The sequence below is a fragment of the Coregonus clupeaformis genome, chromosome 37, assembly GCF_020615455.1.
Source record: "Coregonus clupeaformis isolate EN_2021a chromosome 37, ASM2061545v1, whole genome shotgun sequence".
NCBI lineage: Eukaryota > Metazoa > Chordata > Actinopteri > Salmoniformes > Salmonidae > Coregonus > Coregonus clupeaformis.
In genome coordinates this window covers 24,374,883-24,398,286 of record NC_059228.1, presented here as the reverse complement: position 1 = coordinate 24,398,286, position 23,404 = coordinate 24,374,883, and the positions used below count along the sequence as shown (strand labels likewise).

The following is a 23,404-nucleotide window of genomic DNA, read 5'->3' as shown; positions in this document are numbered from 1 at the left end:
TTGTGTGGATTGGACTACTTAAATAAAGACTTGTGAAATTGTCGTTTTTGTAGCCTATGCCAAATTCGTCATTGTTGGAATCCAATTTAGAGCAGACCTACAATTCCTGCTGTAGCCTATAGGCCTATTTCATGATAGGCCTAGCTAGTCATGGTAGATATGGGTCCTTTAGATACGTCTATTCTACTAGAATATTTTAAATAAGCTATTCTATTTTATTATATTCTAGTTGTTTATAAATATTATGTGTTTGGGAGCACACTATTTCTTAGGCTTTAGTAATTCCTCAGCCCTACAAATGACAATTGCTAGAGTCACCCCGCCCCTCATTAAAGGACTGTAACTATCCAACACAAGGTCCAACCTACTTTTCCTTCAAGGAGGGCTGAGCAGCAGTGCTCTGCATTATGCGATCGCCAAACCGCTGCCCTCCATCTGTTCAGTGTGTTGTTTACAGTATTTCCTGCTCCGCAAAAATAACCTGCAGCTGGCAGCAACTTGCATTGGATAGCGGATCAACACGCAAGTTGCGCATTGTTACGCCAAACTTTACATGACAAACATGGACTTTTCTTTTAGGCTTGCATGATGTATTTTTAAGGACATTTGCGCATTGATAGATTGACCTGCTAAAACGTTCCTTGACAATAAGAGGAGCATAAATGCCCCCCACATAACTACATTTCCATCAACTGGATCACATTTTTAAGTTGTTCAAGATGCAGTTTCGAACTGTCCTTGAAGTGAATGTTGTGGATGTGCAGAAGAGGCGGAATCCCTCCAAACATTATGTGAGTATACTCTACTGGTCTCTGCCAATGGCAGACGCTTGGCTTGTTCTTCATGACCATAAACAATTACTTGAAGATTTGTCTGAGCTATCACTTTAAATACGCGCACATACTTATTCTTTTATTATGCTTTTGTGGTCATTCTCCTGTCAATAAGTAAAAACTTGAGTTATCTATATTGTAGAATTATATGCTATGGGACAAGTAGGAACAATGCTAGTCTATATGGAGGAAAATCTATTAGTCTGCCAGGTCCAATAGGATTATTTAAGCAGAGAGAGGATCGATGTAACCAGTCCTCCCTGAAGTCCCTAAGCCCAGTGCAAAGCCTTCCACCTGGGGTGTCACATTGGGAGATGCTGCTGGCCTGGGAAGTCCCATGAGTAAAACATAAATCAAATCTCATTATCTATGAGCTAAGCAACTGAAAATGCTTGTCCTGTTTTAGAGAGAGGAAAAAAGCAACCCTTTGTCTTTTGTCTCCAAGGTTACAGTGTGACTTCCTTGCATGAGTGAGAGAGGGAGACTGGGCACAATGACTCTGAGAGCCTTTGGCAACTACAGTATTACCACAGTGTTTAGAGATTGAAGACAGTTTCTTTCAGATACCTTCCATCACCTCTGGTCCAAAAAGCAATTTTTTAAATTATTTAAAATGTTCTATAATGTATATACATGAAATGGGGCATTAACAAGTATTGACAAGCCTGTGTTTAACTTGCCTTGGAAGAAGTCCCATGTCCTTGTGCTTTTAGCTAGTAAGAATAAGTAAAAACACTACTTATAAATAAGTAATGTCTCCACAGTCCACATACCCAAGCTTTAATGGTGGTGTTTTTGCTTAATGTCCCGCCAGCTTGGAGATATTCTGTGGAATCCGTTGGCCTCTTTGACAAAGTCTTGAGAGTTTGCTAGTCATGCAGATATTATGCTGACTTGCATGCAGAGTGATGTGGATATGGTCAGATACCATGTTGGATTTTATTGCAAGTTTGCAACCCATTGTTATTTTAACAGTCCAACAACAACACCAGAAAGCGATTGTTTTGTACAGCTATTGTACATTCAGCAGTATTATGTTGGGCTTGAGAGAACTTCTCTTGATGATGTGTTGAATGAGTCTCTAGTGCCCAAAACACATAATACATATACTAAATGTGTGTCATACGAACAAATGAGGTGTCTGAACTGATGTTACCATTTACTGCACAGCTCCAAATTTGCTCTCTATGCACTGCATGTAAGACATTCTCAAAGGGATCTGTATTTACCACACTTTAGGGGCACTGTTGTTTCCTAAACACTTAATCCAAAGCATTTGGTCATGTTGTCTCCACTCAATTAACTGTACAGGAACTTGTTCCACCCTGCAACACACTATTTCTATAATGAACTATGCTTAAAATCAACACTTGATTTCAAATAGGACAGTTATGTCTTTACAGATTGTAGCCATGTGTAGCGACACTCAGAACTCGCATACAAATGCAGAACAATAGCATATGTTCCTGCATCTGCAGTAGAAGACAGGGTGTGCCCAAGTGTTTGTGGCCTACATAGTGAGTGCCAGGGAGAGCTCCCACTCTAGCCATATAGTTATAGCCAACAGCCCCCTCTGGGACTATGTCATGGCTGTAGACTAGAGTCTGACAAAACAACATGGTAAAATACTAGAAATTGCAACTCTAGCCTAACTAGCTAGTCTATCAAAGTTGGAGCCAATGAAGTGTAAATAGTTGTTTATTTCCTTCAATTGTTTAAATGTGAAACCCAAAATGAAATGGCTAATGGTTAAACCCTGTTGACCACCTCTTTGACCACACACAGGCTTCTAATGAGGTGTGTGCAGACAGACAGGCCTAATGAGTTAGCTTGACCTCTACTGACCTCTTGAAGTTTAGTCTGAAGGGAATTCTCTATGTGTCATTGGGTCATTCAAAACTAAGTGGTATTACAGTGCCTTCAGAAAGTATTCACACCCCTTGACTTTTTTCACATTGTGTTGAGTTACAGCCTGAATTTAAAGATTTTGTGTCACTGGCCTACACACAATACCCCATAATGTCAAAGTGGAAATATGTTTTAGAGATGTTTACAAATTAATTAAATATGAAAAGCTGAAGTGTCTTGAGTCAAGTCACATAATAAGGTGCATGGACTCACTCTGTGTGTAATAATAGTGTTTAACATGATTTTTGAATGACTACCTCATCTCTGTACCCAACACATACAATTATCTGTAAGGTCCCTCAGTCGATCAGTACATTTCAAACACAGATTCAACCACAAAGACCAGGGAGGTTTTCCAATGCCTCGCAAAAAAAGGGCACCAATAGTAGATGGGTAAAAATAAAAAAGCAGACATTGAATATCCCTTTGAGTATGGTGAAGTTATTAATTACACTTTGGATGATGTATCAATACACCCAGTCACTACAAAGATACGGGCGTTCTTCCTAACTCAGTTGCCGGAGAGGAAGGAAATCGGCCAGGGATTTCACCATGAGGCCAATGGTGACTTTAAAACAGTTTAATGGCTGTGATAGGAGAAAACTGAAGATAGATCAACAACATTGTAGTTACTCCACAATACTAACCTAAATGACAGAGTGAAAGTAGGAAGCCTGTAAAGAATACAAATATTCCAAAACATCCATCCTGTTTGCAATAAGGCACTAAAGTAAAACTGCAAAAAATGTGGCAAAGAAATTAACTCTATGTCCTGAATACAAAAGTGTTATTTTTGGGGCAAATTCAACACAACACATCACTGAGTACCACTCTTCATATTTTCAAGCATGATCGGGGCTGCATCATGTTATGGGTATGAAGAACTAGGGAGTTTTTTAGGATAAAAATAAACAGAATAGAGCTAAGCACAGGCAAAATCCTAGAGGAAAACCTGTCTTCGTCTGCTTTCCAACAGACACTTGGAGACAAAGTCACCTTTCAGCAGGACAATAACCTAAAACACAAGGCCAAATCTACACTGGAGTTGCTTACCAAGACGATTTTGAATGTTCCTGAGTGGCCTTGTTACAGTTTTGATGTAAATCTGTCTATTAATGATCAACAACCAACTTGACAGAGCTTGAAGAATTTTAGGTATGCAAAGCTCTTAGACTTACCCAAAAGACTCACAGCTGTAATCGCTGCCAAAGGTGATTCTAACGTGTATTCATTCACGGGTGTGAATACTTATGTATATTGGATATTTCTGTATTTAATTTTCAATAAATGTGCTAACATTTCTTAAAACAGGTTTTGACTTTGTCATTATGGGGTATTGTGTGTAGATGGGTGAAATAAATAATAATATTTAATCCATTTTGAATTCAAGCTGTAACACAACAAAATGTGTAATAAGCCAACGGGTAGGAATACTTTCTGAAGACACTGTATGCGTCTTTGACGAATGTGACTTTGTTGTTAATGAATTTTCCTTGTTTGTTTTCTTCTGTAGGTGTACCTCATCAATGTCACATACTCCGACTCCACCTCTCATGTCATCTATAGGAGATACAGCAAATTCTTTGATCTCCAGGTAAGAGTTTATTTTTCTTTAGCAGATATGACCATAGCACGATGATATAGAACCATTTTCCAGTATCTGTTTGATCATGCACTCAGTCATCTTAAACTTATACTAACGTAAACGTGTATTTCAAACAGTGAATCTGTACGTTTTAACATATACTTTTCCCCAACCCTGGATTTCCTGTCAAACTGACCTGCTGCCCTCTAAATGGACCATAATACTCATGATCTATTAGAATATGTTGCAAAAGACATTGCTATGAGGTTCTCTATGAGATTACATTAACATGAACTTTGAGTGATGGCCGTCTGGTGCTCAGTGGGGAGTCAACCCTCAATGCTTTGTGTGTTCCCTACAAAATTATTTCAATCAGGGGAAGCCCCAACTGAAAAGCCCCATTGAAGACCATTGGTGCCTGGCGGAAATAGGGAAAATCCCATCTGTCCATGCATCACAAGTCCTGCAGACTAGTGGTGAGAGGAAAAAATTACCTCAGACTGAAAGATTGGATGAGGGGTGAAGTTGCCCCTTTATTGGTTGGAGGGACATCAATGGCCTTGAGGGAAACTTCTTGGGCTGCTGATGCCAAACTTTCCAATTGAAACCCACTGAAGACACATTCATACTCAGACTGTACTGCAGGCCTCTTGACTGTTGAAGGTGGACCCTTGACTGTTCCAGGGACCCTTGACTGTTCCAGGGACCCTTGACTGTTGAAGGTGGACCCTTGACTGTTCCAGGGACCCTTGCTAATAGCCAGTAAAATCCTGTTATCCTGCTCTGTTTGATGGAAACTGAGCATCTCCCCTGTCTCTGTAAACATTAGTATTGTCCAGAGATCCCTGCTCCTGGCTCTGGCTCAGTTTCAGTGTCTGTGAAGCACAAAGGTCAACACCTGTCCACACAGAGAATGTGTAGGGATACTGCCTTTTATTAGTCCCTCATAGTCATACAGTATGGTCCATTAGTCAGTTATGGTGTTGTTCGTCCCTTGTATTGTTATACACTGACTGAAAGCATATGATGTATCTTTTATCATTATGTGGGACCAGGTACAGGAAGAAGGGTAGACTCATTGGGTGATCCAGGGAATGGATTCATGGTTATAACATTAGTAACATGGTTAGTTATCTTCATCAACATCTCCAAGTCCTCATCTGAACAATGTTTTGTATTTTTGCGGAAGCAATTTAGTTTAGCACTTGAATTGTAGCCCAATTTTTGACAATGACAATATCACACAGGCTTTTAAACAGCTGTGTCCTTTTATAGGTCTGTAGATGAAAACATTGTGGCAAGCAGCTTCCACTGAACACTTGTTGAGTGTTTGAGTCTCCTGGAAGTCCTTCCGGGCCAGTGGGATTTGTGACCTCCCTGGGGGTATAGGATCCAGCTGAGGAGACGACAGGCTTTAATCCCAACATGCGCTGAGTGGAAATGAAGGGGAAGTCATGATCAGGAAGGAGGGGTGGAGGGATGGTCAATGGGGAGTGAAATGACCACCAAACATGATGAGAGCGAGAGATAAGGGTGGCTTTTCCTGTACTACATGCTGGATAAAGTAATGAATCCTTCCCGCTTGCTCTAGATTGTAGATACTCAAACACAGTTTCTCGCTGTGTTTTAATGATGCATATATTTCCATTAGTTTGTGATTTTTCAACATACATAATCTAAGATTATGACGTTTTACTGTACTTCATTGCCAAAAATAATTCATTTTTTGGCTACTAGTGTTGTAGAAATCTAGCAATAGTTAAGATGATCCACTCCTTCATTCCTCTCTGTTCTATGAACTCCTCTAGTGGCTGCAATTCTTGTTTTCTGCTAAGTAGACACAAAGCCTGTCTGTGTGAGTTAGTATTTGTGCCTGGTGCCAACAGACACCTACAGTTCATCTGAGGCTCAGCTCTGTTCTCTGTCCTTTAAGCACAATCACACTCTTCAGTTCGAAGCTTGCAGGGAACAGGAACATGCTTTGCACTCTCTGGCTTGCCAAGGGATCATATGCATTATTTAGTATAAAAGAATGAAATCTGAGATTTTAAAAAATGTGGTTGGTGTACACAGTTGTAACATAAAGCTGGACATGAATTTTCATGTGTTTATGAAATTGCCTGTCATAGTTGTTTGTCTTCGAAATGCAGTAGCTCTTGATAGCTAGATGTGTAGTATTGTTAGCCAGTGTTCACTAGCTTAGCTAGTGATTTGTCTGTTAGATAAAGTATCCCTTGAAAGTAGGGTTATGGTTTAAGTACACTTACTCCTAATGTTGCCAAACTCTCTAGCACACTCATCAGAGCTCTTTACTACTCCTCAGGGATGCTATCACTAGAAACCATTATTTTCCATCCAGTTGACTCTTCTCTCATCTTTTGCTGACTTCACAGTTTGTACTGTGTAGAGTGTAAAAACACATGAGTAATCTACACATTTCTCACAAGTTCCTGAGATTTAGCTAAATAATTGCTTTAATTTTGTTTGGTGTAAAATGTTGCAGAGCTTGTGCTCCTACATCATCATCTCTGGTGTGTATATGTCTGAGAGAAATGTTTTCACCCACACATTTTGAACTAAGCAGAAATGATCCCGAACAGAGTTTCTACCCTTAAAGAGAAATTATCTTCCCTGCTCCACACCCTTGGACCACAGACGACATAACACAGAGGTCATGACATTCCACTGGGGGATTGCGGCGTGTGCAAGTTGGCCCGTTTCTCTTCGCTCTCCGCTCGGATGGAAACTCCTCTAAAGGTCCCTTAGTCGCTTTATTTTTGGGTTCAGGAGTTGGACCAGAATCAGAATCAGAATCATCTCTGTCTGCACTGTAATTTGTCTGCTGCCCTAGTTTATTCACTTAGAAAATTCACTATCCCAAATCCTATGAGCTTTGATGTCATTTTGAGTGTGAAAGTACTAATCATGAAACCTTGAGTGAAGCAATGGAAGGCAGGATCAATAAACTGTTGAGGTATTGATCAGTCCTAAGTGTGTGATAGCCATCCTCTGTAATAGGTAAAGGGTGAAGTGGCATGTCCAGAACATTTTGAATGGTTTGGCCAAGGTGGGGCACAGACCCAGTTTAGAGGGGCCATAACATTTTGATCGTTAATCGATTTTTTTTCGCTATAATTATGATGGTTCAACGCATTAAATGCTTCAACTTACAGTATGTTTGGTACATTTCCCTGTTCAAATAAAATATAAATAAATTCAAAAAGTGTTTGCATTCAAGGTCAGGATTTTATATAAAGGTATTAGCATACAGCAGTGAGTTCACTTGAAAGTGCCATCCAGAGTGTGAATTATACTGTGACTTTCGGGGGGTCTCTATTTTTTTAACGGGACCTCCAATGTGGATACATTTCTTTTATGGTTTTTATAGTAAAGACATGTAATTTAACTGTAAAAATGTATTACCTTTTAATGTGTCATGAACACAACCAGTCATGATGTTTTCATCTGATTGTCAAACAAATCATTTCAAAAAGTAGGTTTAGTAGGTTACCTGCGCACGTTCATCAACTCCAAAATAAGTCCAGCATCCGAACAGTGCACTGTGCACCTGCCATTTGAATGGAAAGGGACATCTATTACACAGCCAGGTCACCCGTGATGCAAGTCAGTATTCGACGTTCATCCATGTCTGAGGACGTCGGGAGATGATGTGGAAACCGTCCATAAGGGGCAACAGTGAGCACTTTTACCTTCAAGTAGGTTTCTTTTTTGCTAGGGCGGGGATGGCGGATGGGTGTAAGCATCTGCCTCTGATTCCAAAGGTTGTACGTTTGAATCCAGCGATAGAAAGCGTTGTTTTATATTTTTGTTTTAAGCCTATCCCAAACCTTAACCCTTACCTTAACCATTTGGATTTATTGCCTAACCTTAAGATTTTGGAGTTAATGCCTAAACTTAACCCTTACCTTAAAAATTATGAGTTAATACCTAAACTTAACATTAAACACTTCGAAATGTGATGTTTGGAACAACTTCAGAATTTGACATTTGAGAAACATGAATGAACATCTAATTCTGACGTGAGACTGTGAGAGCTAGTTGCTATTACAAACACCATAAGTGTAATGACATTCAGCCTAAAAAGTGGCGTGTATTCATGGGTGCCAAGGGAAGCCAGGCTTCCCCAAAAAGGTTAGTAATAAAAAAAGAAACAAACGTATACAATTATTTTATAATTCTTGTCTATCCGTGTTTTCAAATGTTCCTTCAATTCCCAAGAGGTTGAATTTATTTCACAAGAGAAATTATCTGAGCAAGGCAAACAGCGCCCCTCTGTCTTAGTATCTGCAGCCCATGTATCTGATACTGTCTGGCCAAAAAGAGTATGACATGCCATATTATATTTGGCCAGACAGCATCAGTTACATGGGCTACACATACTAAAACAGAGGGGCGCTGTTTCGCTCGCTCCGATGCTTTCTCCGGTGAGATTGAGTCTTTCTATCGGTGCGCGTCTTGGTAAAAATTATCAATATATTCAGAGACAACCTATCAGATCTCAGAATTTCTGGTGGGGCCACTGGGCCAGACCCTGGACACGCCACTGCAAGGGTGACCATCGGAATCATTTGAGGACTGTATGTAGGACTTGTTTTCATTTCTCTGTTGTGAACTACACTACCGGTCAAAAGTTTTAGAACAACTACTCATTTTTACTATTTTCTACATTTGTAGAATAATAGTGAAGATATCAAAAATATGAAATAACACATATGGAATCATGTAGCAACCAATTTCTTTTTAACAAATCAAAATACAGTACCAGTCAAAAGTGTGGACACTTACTAATTCCAGAGTTTTTCTTTATTTTTACTATTTTCTACATAGAAGAATAATAGTGAAGACATCATGAAATAACAACTATGAAATAACACATATGGAATCATGTAGTAACCAAAAAAGTGTTAAACAAACCAAAATATATTTTATATATATCCAGCCTTTGCCTTTATGACAGCTTTGCGCACTCTTGGCATTCTCTCAACCAGCTTCACCTGGAATGCTTTTTAAACAGTCTTGAAAGAGTTCACACATATGCTGAGCACTTGTTGGCTGCTTTTCCTTCACTCTGCCGTACGACTCATCCCAAACCATTTCAATTGGGTTGAGGTCGGGGGATTGTGGAGGCCAGGTCATCTGATGCAGCACTCCATCACTCTCCTTCTTGGTCAAATAGCCCTAACGCAGTCTGGAGGTGTGTTGGGTCATTGTCCTGTTGAAAAACAAATGATAGTCCCACTAAGCCCAAACCAGATGGGATGGCGTATCGCTGCAGAATGCTGTGGTAGCCATGCTGGTTAAGTGTGCCTTGAATTCTAAATAAATCACAGATGGTGTCACCAGCAAAGCACCCCCACACCATAACAACAACTCCTCCATGCTTTACTGTGGGAACTACATATGCGGAGATCATCTGTTCACCCACACCGCGTCTCACAAAGACACGGCGGTTGGAACCAAAAATCTCAAATTCGGACTCCAGACCAAAGGACACATTTCCACCGGTCTAATGTCCATTGCTAGTGTTTCCTGGCCCAATCAGGTCTCTTCTTCTTATTGGTGTCCTTTTAGTAGTGGTCTCTTTACAGCAATTCAACCATGAAGGCCTGATTCACACAGTCCCCTCTGAACAGTTGATGTTGAGATGTGTCTGTTACTTGAACTCTGTGAAGCATTTATTTGGGCTGCAATTTCTGAGGCTGGTAACTCTAATGAACTTATCCTCTGCAGCAGAGGTAACTCTGGGACTTCCATTCCTATGGTGGTCCTCATGAGAGCCAGTTTCATCATAGCGCTTGATGGTTTTTGCAACTGCACTTGAAGAAACTTTCAAAGTTCTTGAAATGTTCCTTATTGACTGACCTTCATGTCTAAAATTAATGATGGACTGTCATTTCTCTTTGCTTATTTGAGCTGTTCTTGCCATAATATGGCCTTGGTCTTTTACCAAATAGGGCTATCTTCTCTATACCACCCCTACCTTGTCACAACACAACTGATTGGCTCAAACGCATTAAGAAGGAAAGAAATTCCACAAATTAACTTTTAAGAAGGCACACCTGTTAATTGAAATACATTCTAGGTGACTACCTCATGAAGCTGGTTGAGAGAATGCCAAGAGTGTGCAAAGCTGTCATCAAGGCAAAGGGTGGCTATTTGAAGAATCTCAAATATAAAATATATTTTGATTTGTTTAACACTTTTTTGGTTTCTACATGATTCCATATGTGTTATTTCATAGTTTTGATGTCTTCCCTATTATTCTACAATGTAACCCCTTGAATGAGTAGATGTTCTAAAACTTTTGGCCGATAGTGTACATGCAGTAAACAAATGTATTGTTGATGCTAGAACACAACCACTACATGAAATTCATTGTCTTCCCACTCATACATTCTTCCACCCTCTTTCTGTCTGGGCGCTGAACAATACTCAATGTCAATTTTTGTTTCCCTACTCTTTCTCTCTTTGTGTTCTGTTTATGAATGCCTGTGCTTCAGATATGCTTTTTATGGTATGGCAATCTGAAATATTCTTGAGAAGCATAGTCATTGACTTTTGGCAATTTTTCCAGTTAGGAGTAATGTAAAAGATAGGTGTTGGAATTTCATTTCAAAACGGACACATTCCACAGGGGTGTGACACTTGCAATCTGGCCAAACATTTACAGTGCAGACCAAAGTGCATTCTATGCCTTCTATGCCTAGTGTATTCAAGGTTTAAATCGGATTCTAAAGTTGATCATTTTCACTTGAAAATGTCAGGTTTGATTTGCACTAACGAAAAATGTATCAACCCCTACAAATAACATCCATTAATTATGAGAGAGAGAATTACATCCTAGCACCTGTATTTTAATCCCCCCATAGGGTAGACTTGGCTGACACAGCACTTTTAACACATTAAACTGAACTGCACACTTTGGGAAAGAAACACTGTATACACAAATATAACATCTCCTGGGCAACTGACTAAAGCTGCCGTAACACAAATGTAACAGGAGAATTGCCCGCACAGGGAGTTGTGATTCCAAGCTGTTACTGTGTTTCCATGGGAATGATGGGTCTCCCACCTGTCCCGTGAAGTTTGGAGCAGATCCAGTCGTGCCTAAGGGGGATCCCAGCATTGCTCTGGGATTGGGAATGTTCTCGGTTTGCCAGAGATCTGTTAGAGGTGTGGAGAGAACTCTCCCAGCCTGCGGGGAGCAGGCTACTGCTATCATGTCCACCAGCGATACAGATAACATGTTACTATGAGTGTATGGCACTGTCGGATAAACAGTCAGATAAACAATAGGAGCCTATTGTTTTTCTGACTGTGCCACACACTCAAAGTAACATGTTATCTGCAGCTCTTTTGAGAAATGCAATTTTGAGAAAAACTAAGCTTTAGTGAAGGTACAGTTGAGTACGTAAAAATGTATGCACACATGACTGTAAGTCGCTTTGGATAAAAGCGTCTGCTAAATGGCATATTATTATTATTATTATTATTATTACTCTGTAGATGTAATAATGGCAGTGTGTGTAGAGTAATGACATGAAAACAGATTTGCCTCATCCTGTAGGCTTATCCCATATTTTGTTGCAGCCACACTTACTGTAAGTGCAAATCTCTTTATGCATTGTTTTGTAAGATGCATTGAATCTGGTTTTAGTAGAGTTAAATCTTTGCTTTTTTGTCAATAGCATGATGCCATGGGAAACTTTAATTTCTATCTTCCCATTTATATACTGTAGATAACTTGGTTAACCAAACCAGCTCTTAATGTTCAGCTTTTCCCCCTTACTCTCAAAGGACAATATTGAGTGCATTCCCCTTCAAAGGAAACCACTCCTCATTTACGGTCTCTGTTTGTGAGGGGGAAATACCAAGGTCCAAAAGAGATGTAAAGTTTCATCAACGGCAGCAGAGAAGCAGAGAGAGAAAAACCACAAGAAAATAACTAAACCAACTTTAGCTGAAAACCCTCTCAAACAACCATTCCGACCCAGACATAATGACTCTGCCCACCAAGTTGGCCTGGGACTCTTTGTACACCTGGTTCTTTTGCGTCCTCTTTGGTCCACTTTGGCCCTGGCCCAGTCCCCTGGCCTGGATACATCTGTTCACAGTATCAGTCCCTCTCCAGAGCACATCTGGAACAAGGAAGGGCAGGACCACATCTGGAGCTGAGCAGGCTTGTTACTGTAGGACTCTCCCTGCATATATTTACTACAGCACATTGGAATGATTTATTAGACCAGGAAACCCGAAACTTAGTGAGCGTGACGCAAACAGATATACACTTGACACTTAGGCACACGCACCTTTTGCACACTCACCAATGCATGCGCTCATGTATTCATGCACACGCCACATGCACACATGCGGTCATGAACACACGCAAGTATGTACACACACACACACACACACACACACGTAGGCAAACTTGCAGGCATGCGTGCATTCACAGCAGAATGCATTTTTATGTGATCTCGTCATAAAAGACCACTTGATACAGAATGACCTCTCCTTCACGCACATCTGTTGCCCTAACTCAAGTAAATTATTGGGTTACTCAATTTTTTATGCACTCAGTAGAGCGACAATGATCATGGTTCGAGAACTGTCTCTGAGACTAGGTTTAACATGTCTAGAACACTTCATGTGGTTAGACTACCTACACTAATGCACACAGCGCTGTGAGTTCTGGGGGTTGTTGTTGTGAGTGTGTTTTCAGATGACTGTGGTGAGTGACGTAAGGCTGTCTGCAGTGCCAGAGATGAAAGTGGGCCTGTGTCTGGTACATAGTAGCTCTTCAGAGACTATGTAATTACACCCCACATTGTAGTCATTTAACTGGGAGGTCGACTGATGCTAAGAGGTCATGACCCAGTGGTTCTCCTCACCCTGATCTCATCTAGATTCCTCCACTTTGAGCTTCCTCTCATTTAGTGCTAATAGCTAAATGGCTTTGTTTGTCACATAGCTATCAAATTGACTTTATTACCAGCAGTAATTGATTTAAGTTTTAAATAACATTTAAAAAATAAACTACATAGCACTTAGGACTGTATTAATTGAAAACGGTTATCCATTTGTTTTATATGACAAAAGTTAAGATGTTCTTTGCCTTCTCTTTAATTCCAGATGCAGATCCTGGACAAGTTCCCAGTGGAGGGAGGACAGAAGGACCCCAAAAACAGAATCATTCCCTTCTTACCAGGTGAGCATGCCAACATGTACAGAGAACATACTGCACTCATCAACCAGTATAGCAGCATTTTAGAGGTGGGGGTTTGACAACACAATGAAACCAAATTCAATGAAACCCAAGAACACACAGAAAGGACTTGCTTCTCTATCATTTTGAATAGAAATGGGTCTGTTCTAACACAGCACATTTCAATTTTTCCCACTGTTCCAGTCGGGTGAATAAAGCTGTGGTGTGGTTGTGGTATGGCAGTGGGAGGCTGGTAGAGAGAATCTCTCCCTAATCTGATAACCTCAGTATGCCCCAATGGAGTGAAGAGTGCCATTGTCAGAGAGCTGCACCGCTCCCAAACGTCTGGATAGTGTTGTTTACACTGCCCTGTAAAACCTAGCCAGGGAGTGGGCTCTGTGCACTTAGGCACTCGAAAAGAAACAGTCCTCTTACTGTTATCACAGACAGACAAAAAGACAGATACACACTCACAAATTTCACACACATATTTGACATTGGTCTTTTTCATGAAATCTTGTCTTGAGTACTACATACTATTTAGAATAGGCCTACTACATAATAGACCAGACCTTTTGTGTAAAGTCCACTGCCGAACGCTTGGGTCTGTGCTAATGTCATGCCACCTGGTGGTACCTTTAGAAACAGCACATTCAATGACAACTCAAAGTGCTAAGTCTCTTTTACAGGTAAAGTCTTATTTCGGCGAAGTCAAGTCAGAGACGTGGCTGTGAAAAGGTTGAAGCATCTTGATGACTACTGCAGAGTAAGAACAAATTATCATGTTTTTTTCTTCGCAGTAAATTATGATGCACTGTTTGCTGTTTTAAAGGGATGCTTCGGGATTTTGGCAATGAGGCCCTTTATCTACTTCCCCAGAGTCAGATGAACTCATGGATACCATTTTTATGTCTCAGTCCAGTATGAAGGAAGTTAGAGGTAGTTTCTCGAGCCAATGCTAACTAGCGTTAGTGCAATGACTGGCGGTGGTTAGCAACTTCCTTCAAACTGCATGCAGAGACATAAAAATGATATCCACGAGTTCATCTGACTCTGGGGAAGTAGATAAAGGGCCTTGTTACCAAGTATCCCTTTAATGTATGGCAAGAGGTCTATCTTTTACTCATAACCTACTAAGGAGCCACATCTCACATAGTCCAGTCATTTCAAGAGATGGTTTAGTTTGAATGTCTTTGTAGCATGTTTGCTGTGGTAGCTTCTGAGGCCTGGCTCTATCTCCACCACCAGCATCCACAGGAAAGTCCTGCTCGATCTTCTCTTATGTCATTTCCTTTCACATTGTGGGTTTATATAGGAAAGGGGGGAAATAGGGTCAAACACAGCATCCGTAGAACAGAATGATTCAGCATTTGAGAAGGAGAAATAAACACAGCTAGCCACCTAACCTCATTTGTTTCAGGCATTCTTGGATCTGGGACACTTGGTGGCTTGCCTATTTATTGTGGAGAAAACTGAAACCTGTCTTATGACCCAAAGTGCTGAGTCAAAAAAATTATAATGTTCTAAAATGTCATTATCTGTTTTACAGTTTATATAAATACTGTATGTCCCTACGTCTATATCATATACAGTTATTCATTTTGTATGCAAACAGTTTATTTCTAAAGTAGTTTTCAAAACAGACGAAATTGTAGTCCTGTCAGAGAGGATTGTGGTAGTTATCGTTCTCCATCTGTTTTCCTCTGTGTTATCACTGCTCCGGGCTCTGATCCCTCTTCCTTCCCCTTCTCGCCTTCCAGACCTCCCCTTCATCCTCTCAGCCGCTGAGTAACAGGGCCTTACTCAAGTGTAAACTGTGCCGTCCGTATCCGTGCTATACAGGAACACACACAGTCCTTTTGTGATGTAGTGGGAGGCTTCCACATATGGAGTCAGTCAGTCGATGAAATCCAGGGAACATGTGACCACATTAGCTTTAATTAGCTGATAACGTTGTTTTGATGATGTGTCATGAAGTCTTGTCATTGTGAATGAGCATTATACTATTTCACAATTCTAATATTTTCCATATCGCTACCTCTCTCCCTCTCGCCCTCCTTCCCTCTCTCTTCCATCTCTCTCCCCCTCTCCCTCCAGGCCCTAATGAGGCTCCCTAACCAGATCTCCCAGAGTGAGGAGGTGCTGAGGTTCTTTGAAACCAAGGCTGAGGACCTTAACCCTCCTAAAGAGTGAGTTTAATTTATAATAATAACACATGTCTATCCCACATATTGTCATGTTTTATATGGTGGCTATTTGTCAATTTCTGTCTTTACTGTTTGGGGCTTTTTACCGGTTCTTCATGTTGTACTTTTCAGTCAAACTGTAAGGTATCAAACACTGCCCCCAAGTGGACTTGTTACAGCAGTACAACAACAAGCATGCTTCATTTAGGTTACTATGTACCAGGAGTTCATTTGTATGAATATGATAATACCACGCGTAAGTTTTATTTGGGTGTGCATGTACGTGTGTGTGTGTGTGTGTGTCAGTGTGCTAGCAGCTGGTGCAGACGTCTCTCACCCACGCTGACATGTTTTGATCTCCAAGTGACCTCATGTCACATAGATGACGGATGGTCAGCAAGGCTCTGGTGTTATATTAATGATGATACATGGGAGGTGACACCTGATCCCAGCGCAGTGTTTTTTGTTCAATGGTATTATGAGAGGGAGGTTAAGTTCAGATCTCAGGTCAGACAAGGCATTACTATAATTAATTTATCACCCTTAGGGCTGTGACGGTCATGGAATTTTGGATGACGGTTATTGTCCAGCCAAATGACCGCAGTCACCATTATAACCATTCAAATATTTTTTTAATGGATAATTCATTTATTTATTTATCCTCTCCTCCGCTCCTTGCTGCATGTGCTACCATAGAAATGGAATGACTAGAACGGGTGTCCCCATTCAAGTCAATGATGGCATAATGTGAGCATACCCATAGGTACAAAGCAGGAGGTAAAATAAATAAGTAAAAGCAGGAAGTGTACCCATCAATATGTGCTGTGATTTGTTGATTCAACTCAACTGACATTACAAAAATAAATTCCATTGCATGAGCCACATCAGTTAACATAATTTGAATGAACATTCTACATTACAATGGAAACATTGCGAGTGTACCCATGAGTTTGCCAGGCAAATTTCCAGGGTTAGAGGTTCCAAGACCATTTTATTCATTATATTTCTATGTGTGCTGCTGCTGCAGGGAGAGGGGCGTTGCTTAGGCAACCAAAGACTTGTTTGCTACAACACCTTCCTTGTTTCAGCAAGAAGCAACAAAGTTTCATCACGTTGTTAGGAGTACATGTTACCGCAGAAACGGACTCAGCCACAAGAATGCCCGGCCGTCCTGTCTTCAGTCAGCTCTTCGTTCCTTTAAAAAAAGTTAATGGTTTTGACGTTATTCATGAAAGTCTTCATCCATAACCGTCGGTTACACGGTAATACGGTAATTGTGCCAGCCCTAATCATCTTCAGATCTATACCAGTAGGGTTTGGTACTTGGTGTCAATGGACATTTGAAGTGGAAACTTACATCTGCATTTAGTTATCTTTTTATCTTGAGGTAATCTAGTTCATTTTAGTTCAGCTCATTTTCCTTTCTTGGAAAATGTGCAATAAAAGCTGACAAAGATGTTGGCATTTGTTTAACTGTGAATTGCCTTAAATATGTTTAACAGCATTCAGGTGGTTGGCTAGATGTATCTTCGCTGCCTCAACCAATTCTTCTCTTGGTATTCTTCATGGTGGTCTCCATCTACGATAGCTACCCTCCACACACACACACACACACACACACACGATAATCCCACTTCAAAAAGTATAATCCCACTTCAATCCCGCAGATAGCCCACCACAGGTTTTCCCATAATCAGTTTGGAGTAAAGGCAGGCTGTTTGTCAGAGGAGCCCCTCCATACCACCCAGCTCCCGACCTGCTCCTGGATTGTAGTTCAGAGAGAGAGAGAGAGTTCTGCTCTACTGATCTATGGCTCCCTCATGGCTCCATCTTGTATGTCACATTAAAGTCAATGTTAAAATCCCTCTACGACAACCAAAGGAAATTGTTCTTATTGTGTAGTTAGTAGAAAATGTACAGGTAACTGCCAAAATAACACCAACATAAAGTGTGTTAAAAGGGCGTTGGGCCACCACGAGCCAGAACAGCTTCAATGCACCTTGGCATAGATTCAAATGTGTCTGGAACTCTATTGAAGGGATGCAACACCATTCTTCCATGAGAAATTCCATCATTTGGTGCTTTGTTGATGGTGGTGGAAAACACTGTCTCAGGCGCCGCTCCAGAATCTCCCATAAGTGTTCAATTGGGTTGAGATCTGGTGACTGAGACGGCCATGGCATATGGTTTACATCATTTTCATGCTCATCAAACCATTCAGTGACTACTTGTGCCCTGTGGAGGGGGGCATTCTCATCCTATGAGGGCATAGCCATGGTAGCCAAAATAATGGCCAAAATAATGGCAGAATAATGCAGCCGTCGGGCGTCGGGCATTGCTATCAGCAATCAGCCATTGAGGGAATTATTCCTTTGAAATCAATGAAAGCTGCTATACTGCTCGCGTCACGTCCAATGGCAGCGTCCAAGCTCAAGAATTGCTGAGGTTCAATTCTCGATGGCGTTCATTCTATCTTGTGAATGGAAATAATGACCATTTATTTTAGATTTTGGTTGGTTTCTGTGTAGCAGGTAGAATGTCACATTGATGGCACAATGATGGCGACGTGTGTAGTGTAGCAGAAGTGTTAGCATGATGGGATGTTAATTGCTTAATTAACTCAGGAAGCACAACTTTGTGGAAGCACCTGCTTTCAATATACTTTGTATCCCTCATTTACACAAGTATTTCCATTATTTTGGCAGCTACCTGTATATTGGCATCATGAGAGGACAATAAATAGATTCAGACTTAGTCCAACTTATTTTGGTCTGATTTGACAGTCCTTGGTTTGCTCTCTGTCAATAGTCAGACCATAGGACTCATTGTCAGATTATGTACTGTATGTCATTGGTGTCATTGGCATTGAGTAAGTATGAAGGAAACAACCTGACGTGACTTATGGCCTGATTTCACATGTCTACAAGTAATTTATTTGTTGAAGTCATGTATGCTCATTTCTCAGACAGAAAGCATCTGGACAGTTGCAATTACCTTCCCTCCACTGCCCTCTACTGGCTCAGGAACCTCACTGCACCCCTCAAGCAGTATACAGAAACCAGAAATACAGTACCTTGACTATCACAAGAGGGAGCCACCGATATGTTTCTGAACAAGGGTTTTACCGTAACAAAATACATTGAATGACGCACTGAGTTTTCATCTCAAAAGATAAGATGATAGATATTGTACTGAAACAAACTATTTTGGGCAAATGTAGGCCAAAAAGCTATGCTGGCTTCTGACATTGAGCTAACCAACTAATCTAACCATCATGCTATTTACCTTCACTGACATGGATCCAGCAGCTCCATTGTCTAGGGGCTTTTACTAAATTGGAAACGAGGTTGTCATTGACTCTGTACCTCAGGGGACAGGATGGAGTGTAGGAGTACAAGGTAAAGTGTGTGTGTGTGTGTGTGTGTGTGTGTGTGTGTGTGTGTGTGTGTGTGTGTGTGTGAGAGTAGATAAGGTTCAGTAGATTTAATCAGCACAAGTGCCTTTGCATGTATGTTGCATGCATATCCCACACAGGCACACACATGCACCAGAAACACAACCTACTCCTTGGAGATACTGTAAAAACAACAACAACTACACAAAAACAGTGTAATGTTATTAAATCACCACAAGAGATATAATTAGTAGTTGACACATGGTCGAACCAGCATTCTCTATCTCTGACATCATTGGGTAATCATGAAAAATCAGCCTTGGATAGCACTGGCAATGGATGTGTCCATGCACTTATCATCCCCCTCCTCCCTCAAGTGCACACACTGCATGTTTCTGTGGGCAGGTCAACTCTTGATTAGGCCTATAATGACTTCCTGTTCAATGACTTTTGACCTCGGACCAGGGGTAACACATGCAGGGGCAGACTAAGGTTACGGACAGCAGTATTTGTTTAGTGTATACCTCGAGCAGACTCCGTCTCTTGGATGAAACCTAACTGGTTAAAAACTGTGTGCAAAAGACTAATATCTCACATTCCATGTCTAATGGGCCCACCTACAAATACTGAGCTGCAGTTGCACACAAACAGCTGGTTATTCTCAACTCTGGCTCAGGATGGGCCCTCGCGGATTCAGATTTAATGATATATTCGAAACTCCCCCACCCATACAGTGAACGTTTCAGTGTGTGAGGGTGTGCATTAGGGAAAGAGTGGGTGTGCGAGGGATTGTTTTGTTCTAGTATATGTATGTGTGTGTGTGTGTGTGTGTGTGAACAAGGACACTTTCCAGTCAGCAAAAGGTTAACTTCAATGCAGAAAGCACTAACACACCATCTTAAACATTTTAATAGTGTTTGGACATATTTCCTCCCCTCACCATCCGCACATCTATTAGATTTTACTGTTGGTAGCAGTGGGTTGAGCCAGAGTGTGTATGCATTCTTCTCCTGGGAAGTGTATTATTCCATCTCTAGTCACTTGCTAGCCTGGCCGATCCAGCCTCCCCTGGTCCCATCCCTCTACCCCTCAACACTCCCCAGCCCCTCTACCCCACCCTCAGCCCTCCATGGTAATGCATTTCATATGCCACTATGGCCCAGGACCATAAATATCTAGCTCCAGAGGCCAGAGGTCCAACCGTCCAATATAACAGCTCTATTCTCCTGACTGGCCCTCAGGAAAGAATTGGCTGAAGTGGTGTAATGATTCTTGGTGTGTATGTTAGTGGAGAGGGGTTGTGTTTAAGGTAGGTGTAAAACTGGACCTGATGGTTGCTTACTATAACCTTAACTACATCAACTACATCAACTTACACATTATTAATGAGATACTTATAAGTACTTGGCTAGTTCCATATACAGTAAGTAAATGTTTTCCTGTTCAGGTCACTAAGTCAGGATAAACTGTAATAAAGTGTTCCCAAAAACTATTGTTAATTTTTGATACAGTACAAGTCTTACTGTGTTGGCTAGGAATCAAAAGGAGCAGGATATACGGTTATTTCATCTCTCACCCTTGATAATGTCATTTTATGAAATGTTTACAGCAGGACAGTTAGAGTTGTTATTCTGTAGTTTAAAAGCCTCTAACCTGAATCTAATGAAAATATATGCATGTATGTATGCTAGATCCATGGAATAGTTAAATGGAAGTGTCTATTAATCTGATTACCTTGTTATTTCAAAATGAAGTAAGATTTAATAAGTCTGTTTTTTATGAAGCGCAAAAGTAAGTATTTACATGTCTCTTGAGGCACCATATAAAATAGGACTCTGCCTAGTTGAGTGTGTTTCAGAAAATTCCTCTGAATATTTAGAGGTACTGTTCTTAAAAATCCCTTTGGTTGAAGAAATAGAGACATACACTGAGTATACAAAACATTAAGAACACCTGCTATTTCCATGACATAGACTGATCAGGTGAATCCAGGTGAAAGCTATGATCCCTTATTTATATCACTTGTTAAATCCACTTCAATCAGTGTAGATGAAGGGGAGGAGAGAGGTTAAAGAAGGATTTTTAAGCCTTGAGACAATTGAGACATGGATTGTGTATGTGTGCCATTCAAAGGGGGGTGGGGGGTGTTTGCTGCGACTCAGTATTAGGAAGGTGTTCCTAATGTTTTGTACATTCAGTGTACATTTTGAGGTTGTTATGATAACGCCATTAAATTGTTCCAGTACAGTTTTATTTCTAGCTTTAATCTTTAATGTATTAATTAAGTACAGTTTAGGCAACAAGTAACAGTAATAATATTGTATGTCATTAAGCGGGTTTGACGTCTCTTTATGGATATTTTGTCATATAGATCAATTTATCATAGTTAAAATGGCCACTACCATGACTGTAAGAGTCAACTGGGCATATCACACTACTAAAGGCCTATAATGTCACAATGGCAACTACTGGCAGCCTCTGACAGCTTAAGAAAGACCTCACTGAGTTTAAACAAAGAGAAGGCTCTGTGTTCTGACAATGCTTGTTGAGTCAATGACTGTAGTTTAACCTCTACGGGATCGGTGTCCCGTATACGGGACAGTTGAGCTAACGTGCGCTAATGTGATTAGCATGACTGTTGTAAGTAACAGCAAACCTTCCAGGATATAGACATGTCTTATATGGGCAGAAAGCTTAAATTCTTGTTAATCTAACTGCACTATCCAATTTACAGTAGTTATTACAGTGAAAAAATACCATGCTATTGTTTGAGGACAGTGCACAACAACAAAAATCTTATCACGGCAACTGGTTTGATACATTCACCTCTGAAGGTAAATAATGTACTTACATTCAATAATCTTGCTCTGATTTGTCATCCTAAGGATCCCAGAGATAAATGTAGCATAGTTTTGTTTGATAAAATCAATTTTTATATTCAAATGTAGGAACTGGGTTCTACAGTCGTGGTCAAAGGTTTTGAGAATGACACAAGTATTGGTCTTCACAAAGTTCGCTGCTTCAGTGTTATGAGATATTTTTGTCAGATGTTACTATGGTATACTGAAGTATAATTACAAGCATTCCATAAGTGTCAAAGGCTTTTATTAACAATTACATTAAGTTTATGCAAAGGGTCAATATTTGCAGTGTTGACCCTTCTTTTTCAAGACCTCTGCAATCCGCCCTGGCATGCTGTAAATTAACTTCTGGGCCACATCCTGACTGATGGCAGCCCATTCTTGCATAATCAATGCTTGGAGTTTGTCAGAAATTGTGGATTTTTGTTCGTCCACCCGCCTCTTGAGGATCGACCACAAGTTCTCAATGGGATTAAGGTCTGTGGAGTTTCCTGGCCATGGACCCAAAATGTCGATGTTTTGTTCCCAGAGCCACTTAGTTATCACTTTTGCCTTATGGCAAGGTTCTCCATCATGCTGGAAAAGGCATTGGTCGTCACCAAACTGTTCTTGGATGGTTGGGAGAAGTTGCTCTTGGAGGATGTGTTGGTACCATTCTTTATTCATGGCTGTGTTCTTGGGCAAAATTGTGAGTGAGCCCACTCCATTGGCTGAGAAGCAACCCCACACACGAATGGTCTCAGGATGCTTTACTGTTGGCATGACACAGGACTGATGGTAGCGCTCACCTTGTCTTCTCCGGACAAGGTGTTTTCCGGATGCCCCAAACAATCGGAAAGGGGATTCATCAGAGAAAATGACTTTACCCCAGTCCTCAGCAGTCCAATCCCTGTACCTTTTGCAGAATATCAGTCTGTTCCTGATGTTTTTCCTGGAGAGAAGTGGCTTCTTTGCTGCCCTTCTTGACACCAGGCCATCCTCCAAAAGTCTTCGCCTCACTGTGCGTGCAGATGCACTCGCACCTGCCTGCTGCCATTCCTGAGCAAGCTCTGTACTGGTGGTGCCCTGATCCCGCAGCTGAATCAACTTTAGGAGACGGTCCTGGTGCTTGCTGGACTTTCTTGGGCGCCCTGACGCCTTCTTCACAACAATTGAACCTCTCTCCTTGAAGTTCTTGATGATCCGATAAATGGTTGATTTAGGTGCAATTTTACTAGCAGCAATATCCTTGCCTGTGAAGCCCTTTTTGTGCAAAGCAATGATGACGGCACGTGTTTCCTTGCAGGTAACCATGGTTAACAGAGGAAGAACAATGATTTCAAGCACCACCCTCCTTTTAAAGCTTCCAGTCTGTTATTCTAACTCAATCAGAGAGTGATCTCCAGCCTTGTCCTCGTCAACACTCTCACCT

General features: G+C 40.9%; 1 protein-coding gene across 2 annotated transcripts in view; it reads left to right on the top strand.

The window, feature by feature from the left end:
• Positions 1-408: 408 nt before the first annotated feature.
• The window catches only part of LOC121553201 (SH3 and PX domain-containing protein 2A), a 94,041-nt gene continuing 71,045 nt past the window's right edge, over positions 409-23,404 (top strand). For both annotated transcript variants that reach the window (XM_041866205.2, XM_041866204.2), the window contains exons 1-5: positions 409-791; positions 4,255-4,335; positions 13,480-13,555; positions 14,242-14,318; positions 15,650-15,741. In XM_041866205.2, the coding sequence (XP_041722139.1) occupies positions 720-791; positions 4,255-4,335; positions 13,480-13,555; positions 14,242-14,318; positions 15,650-15,741 (398 nt within the window). In that variant the 5' untranslated portion in view covers positions 409-719. The remainder of the gene's footprint in view (positions 792-4,254; positions 4,336-13,479; positions 13,556-14,241; positions 14,319-15,649; positions 15,742-23,404) is intronic.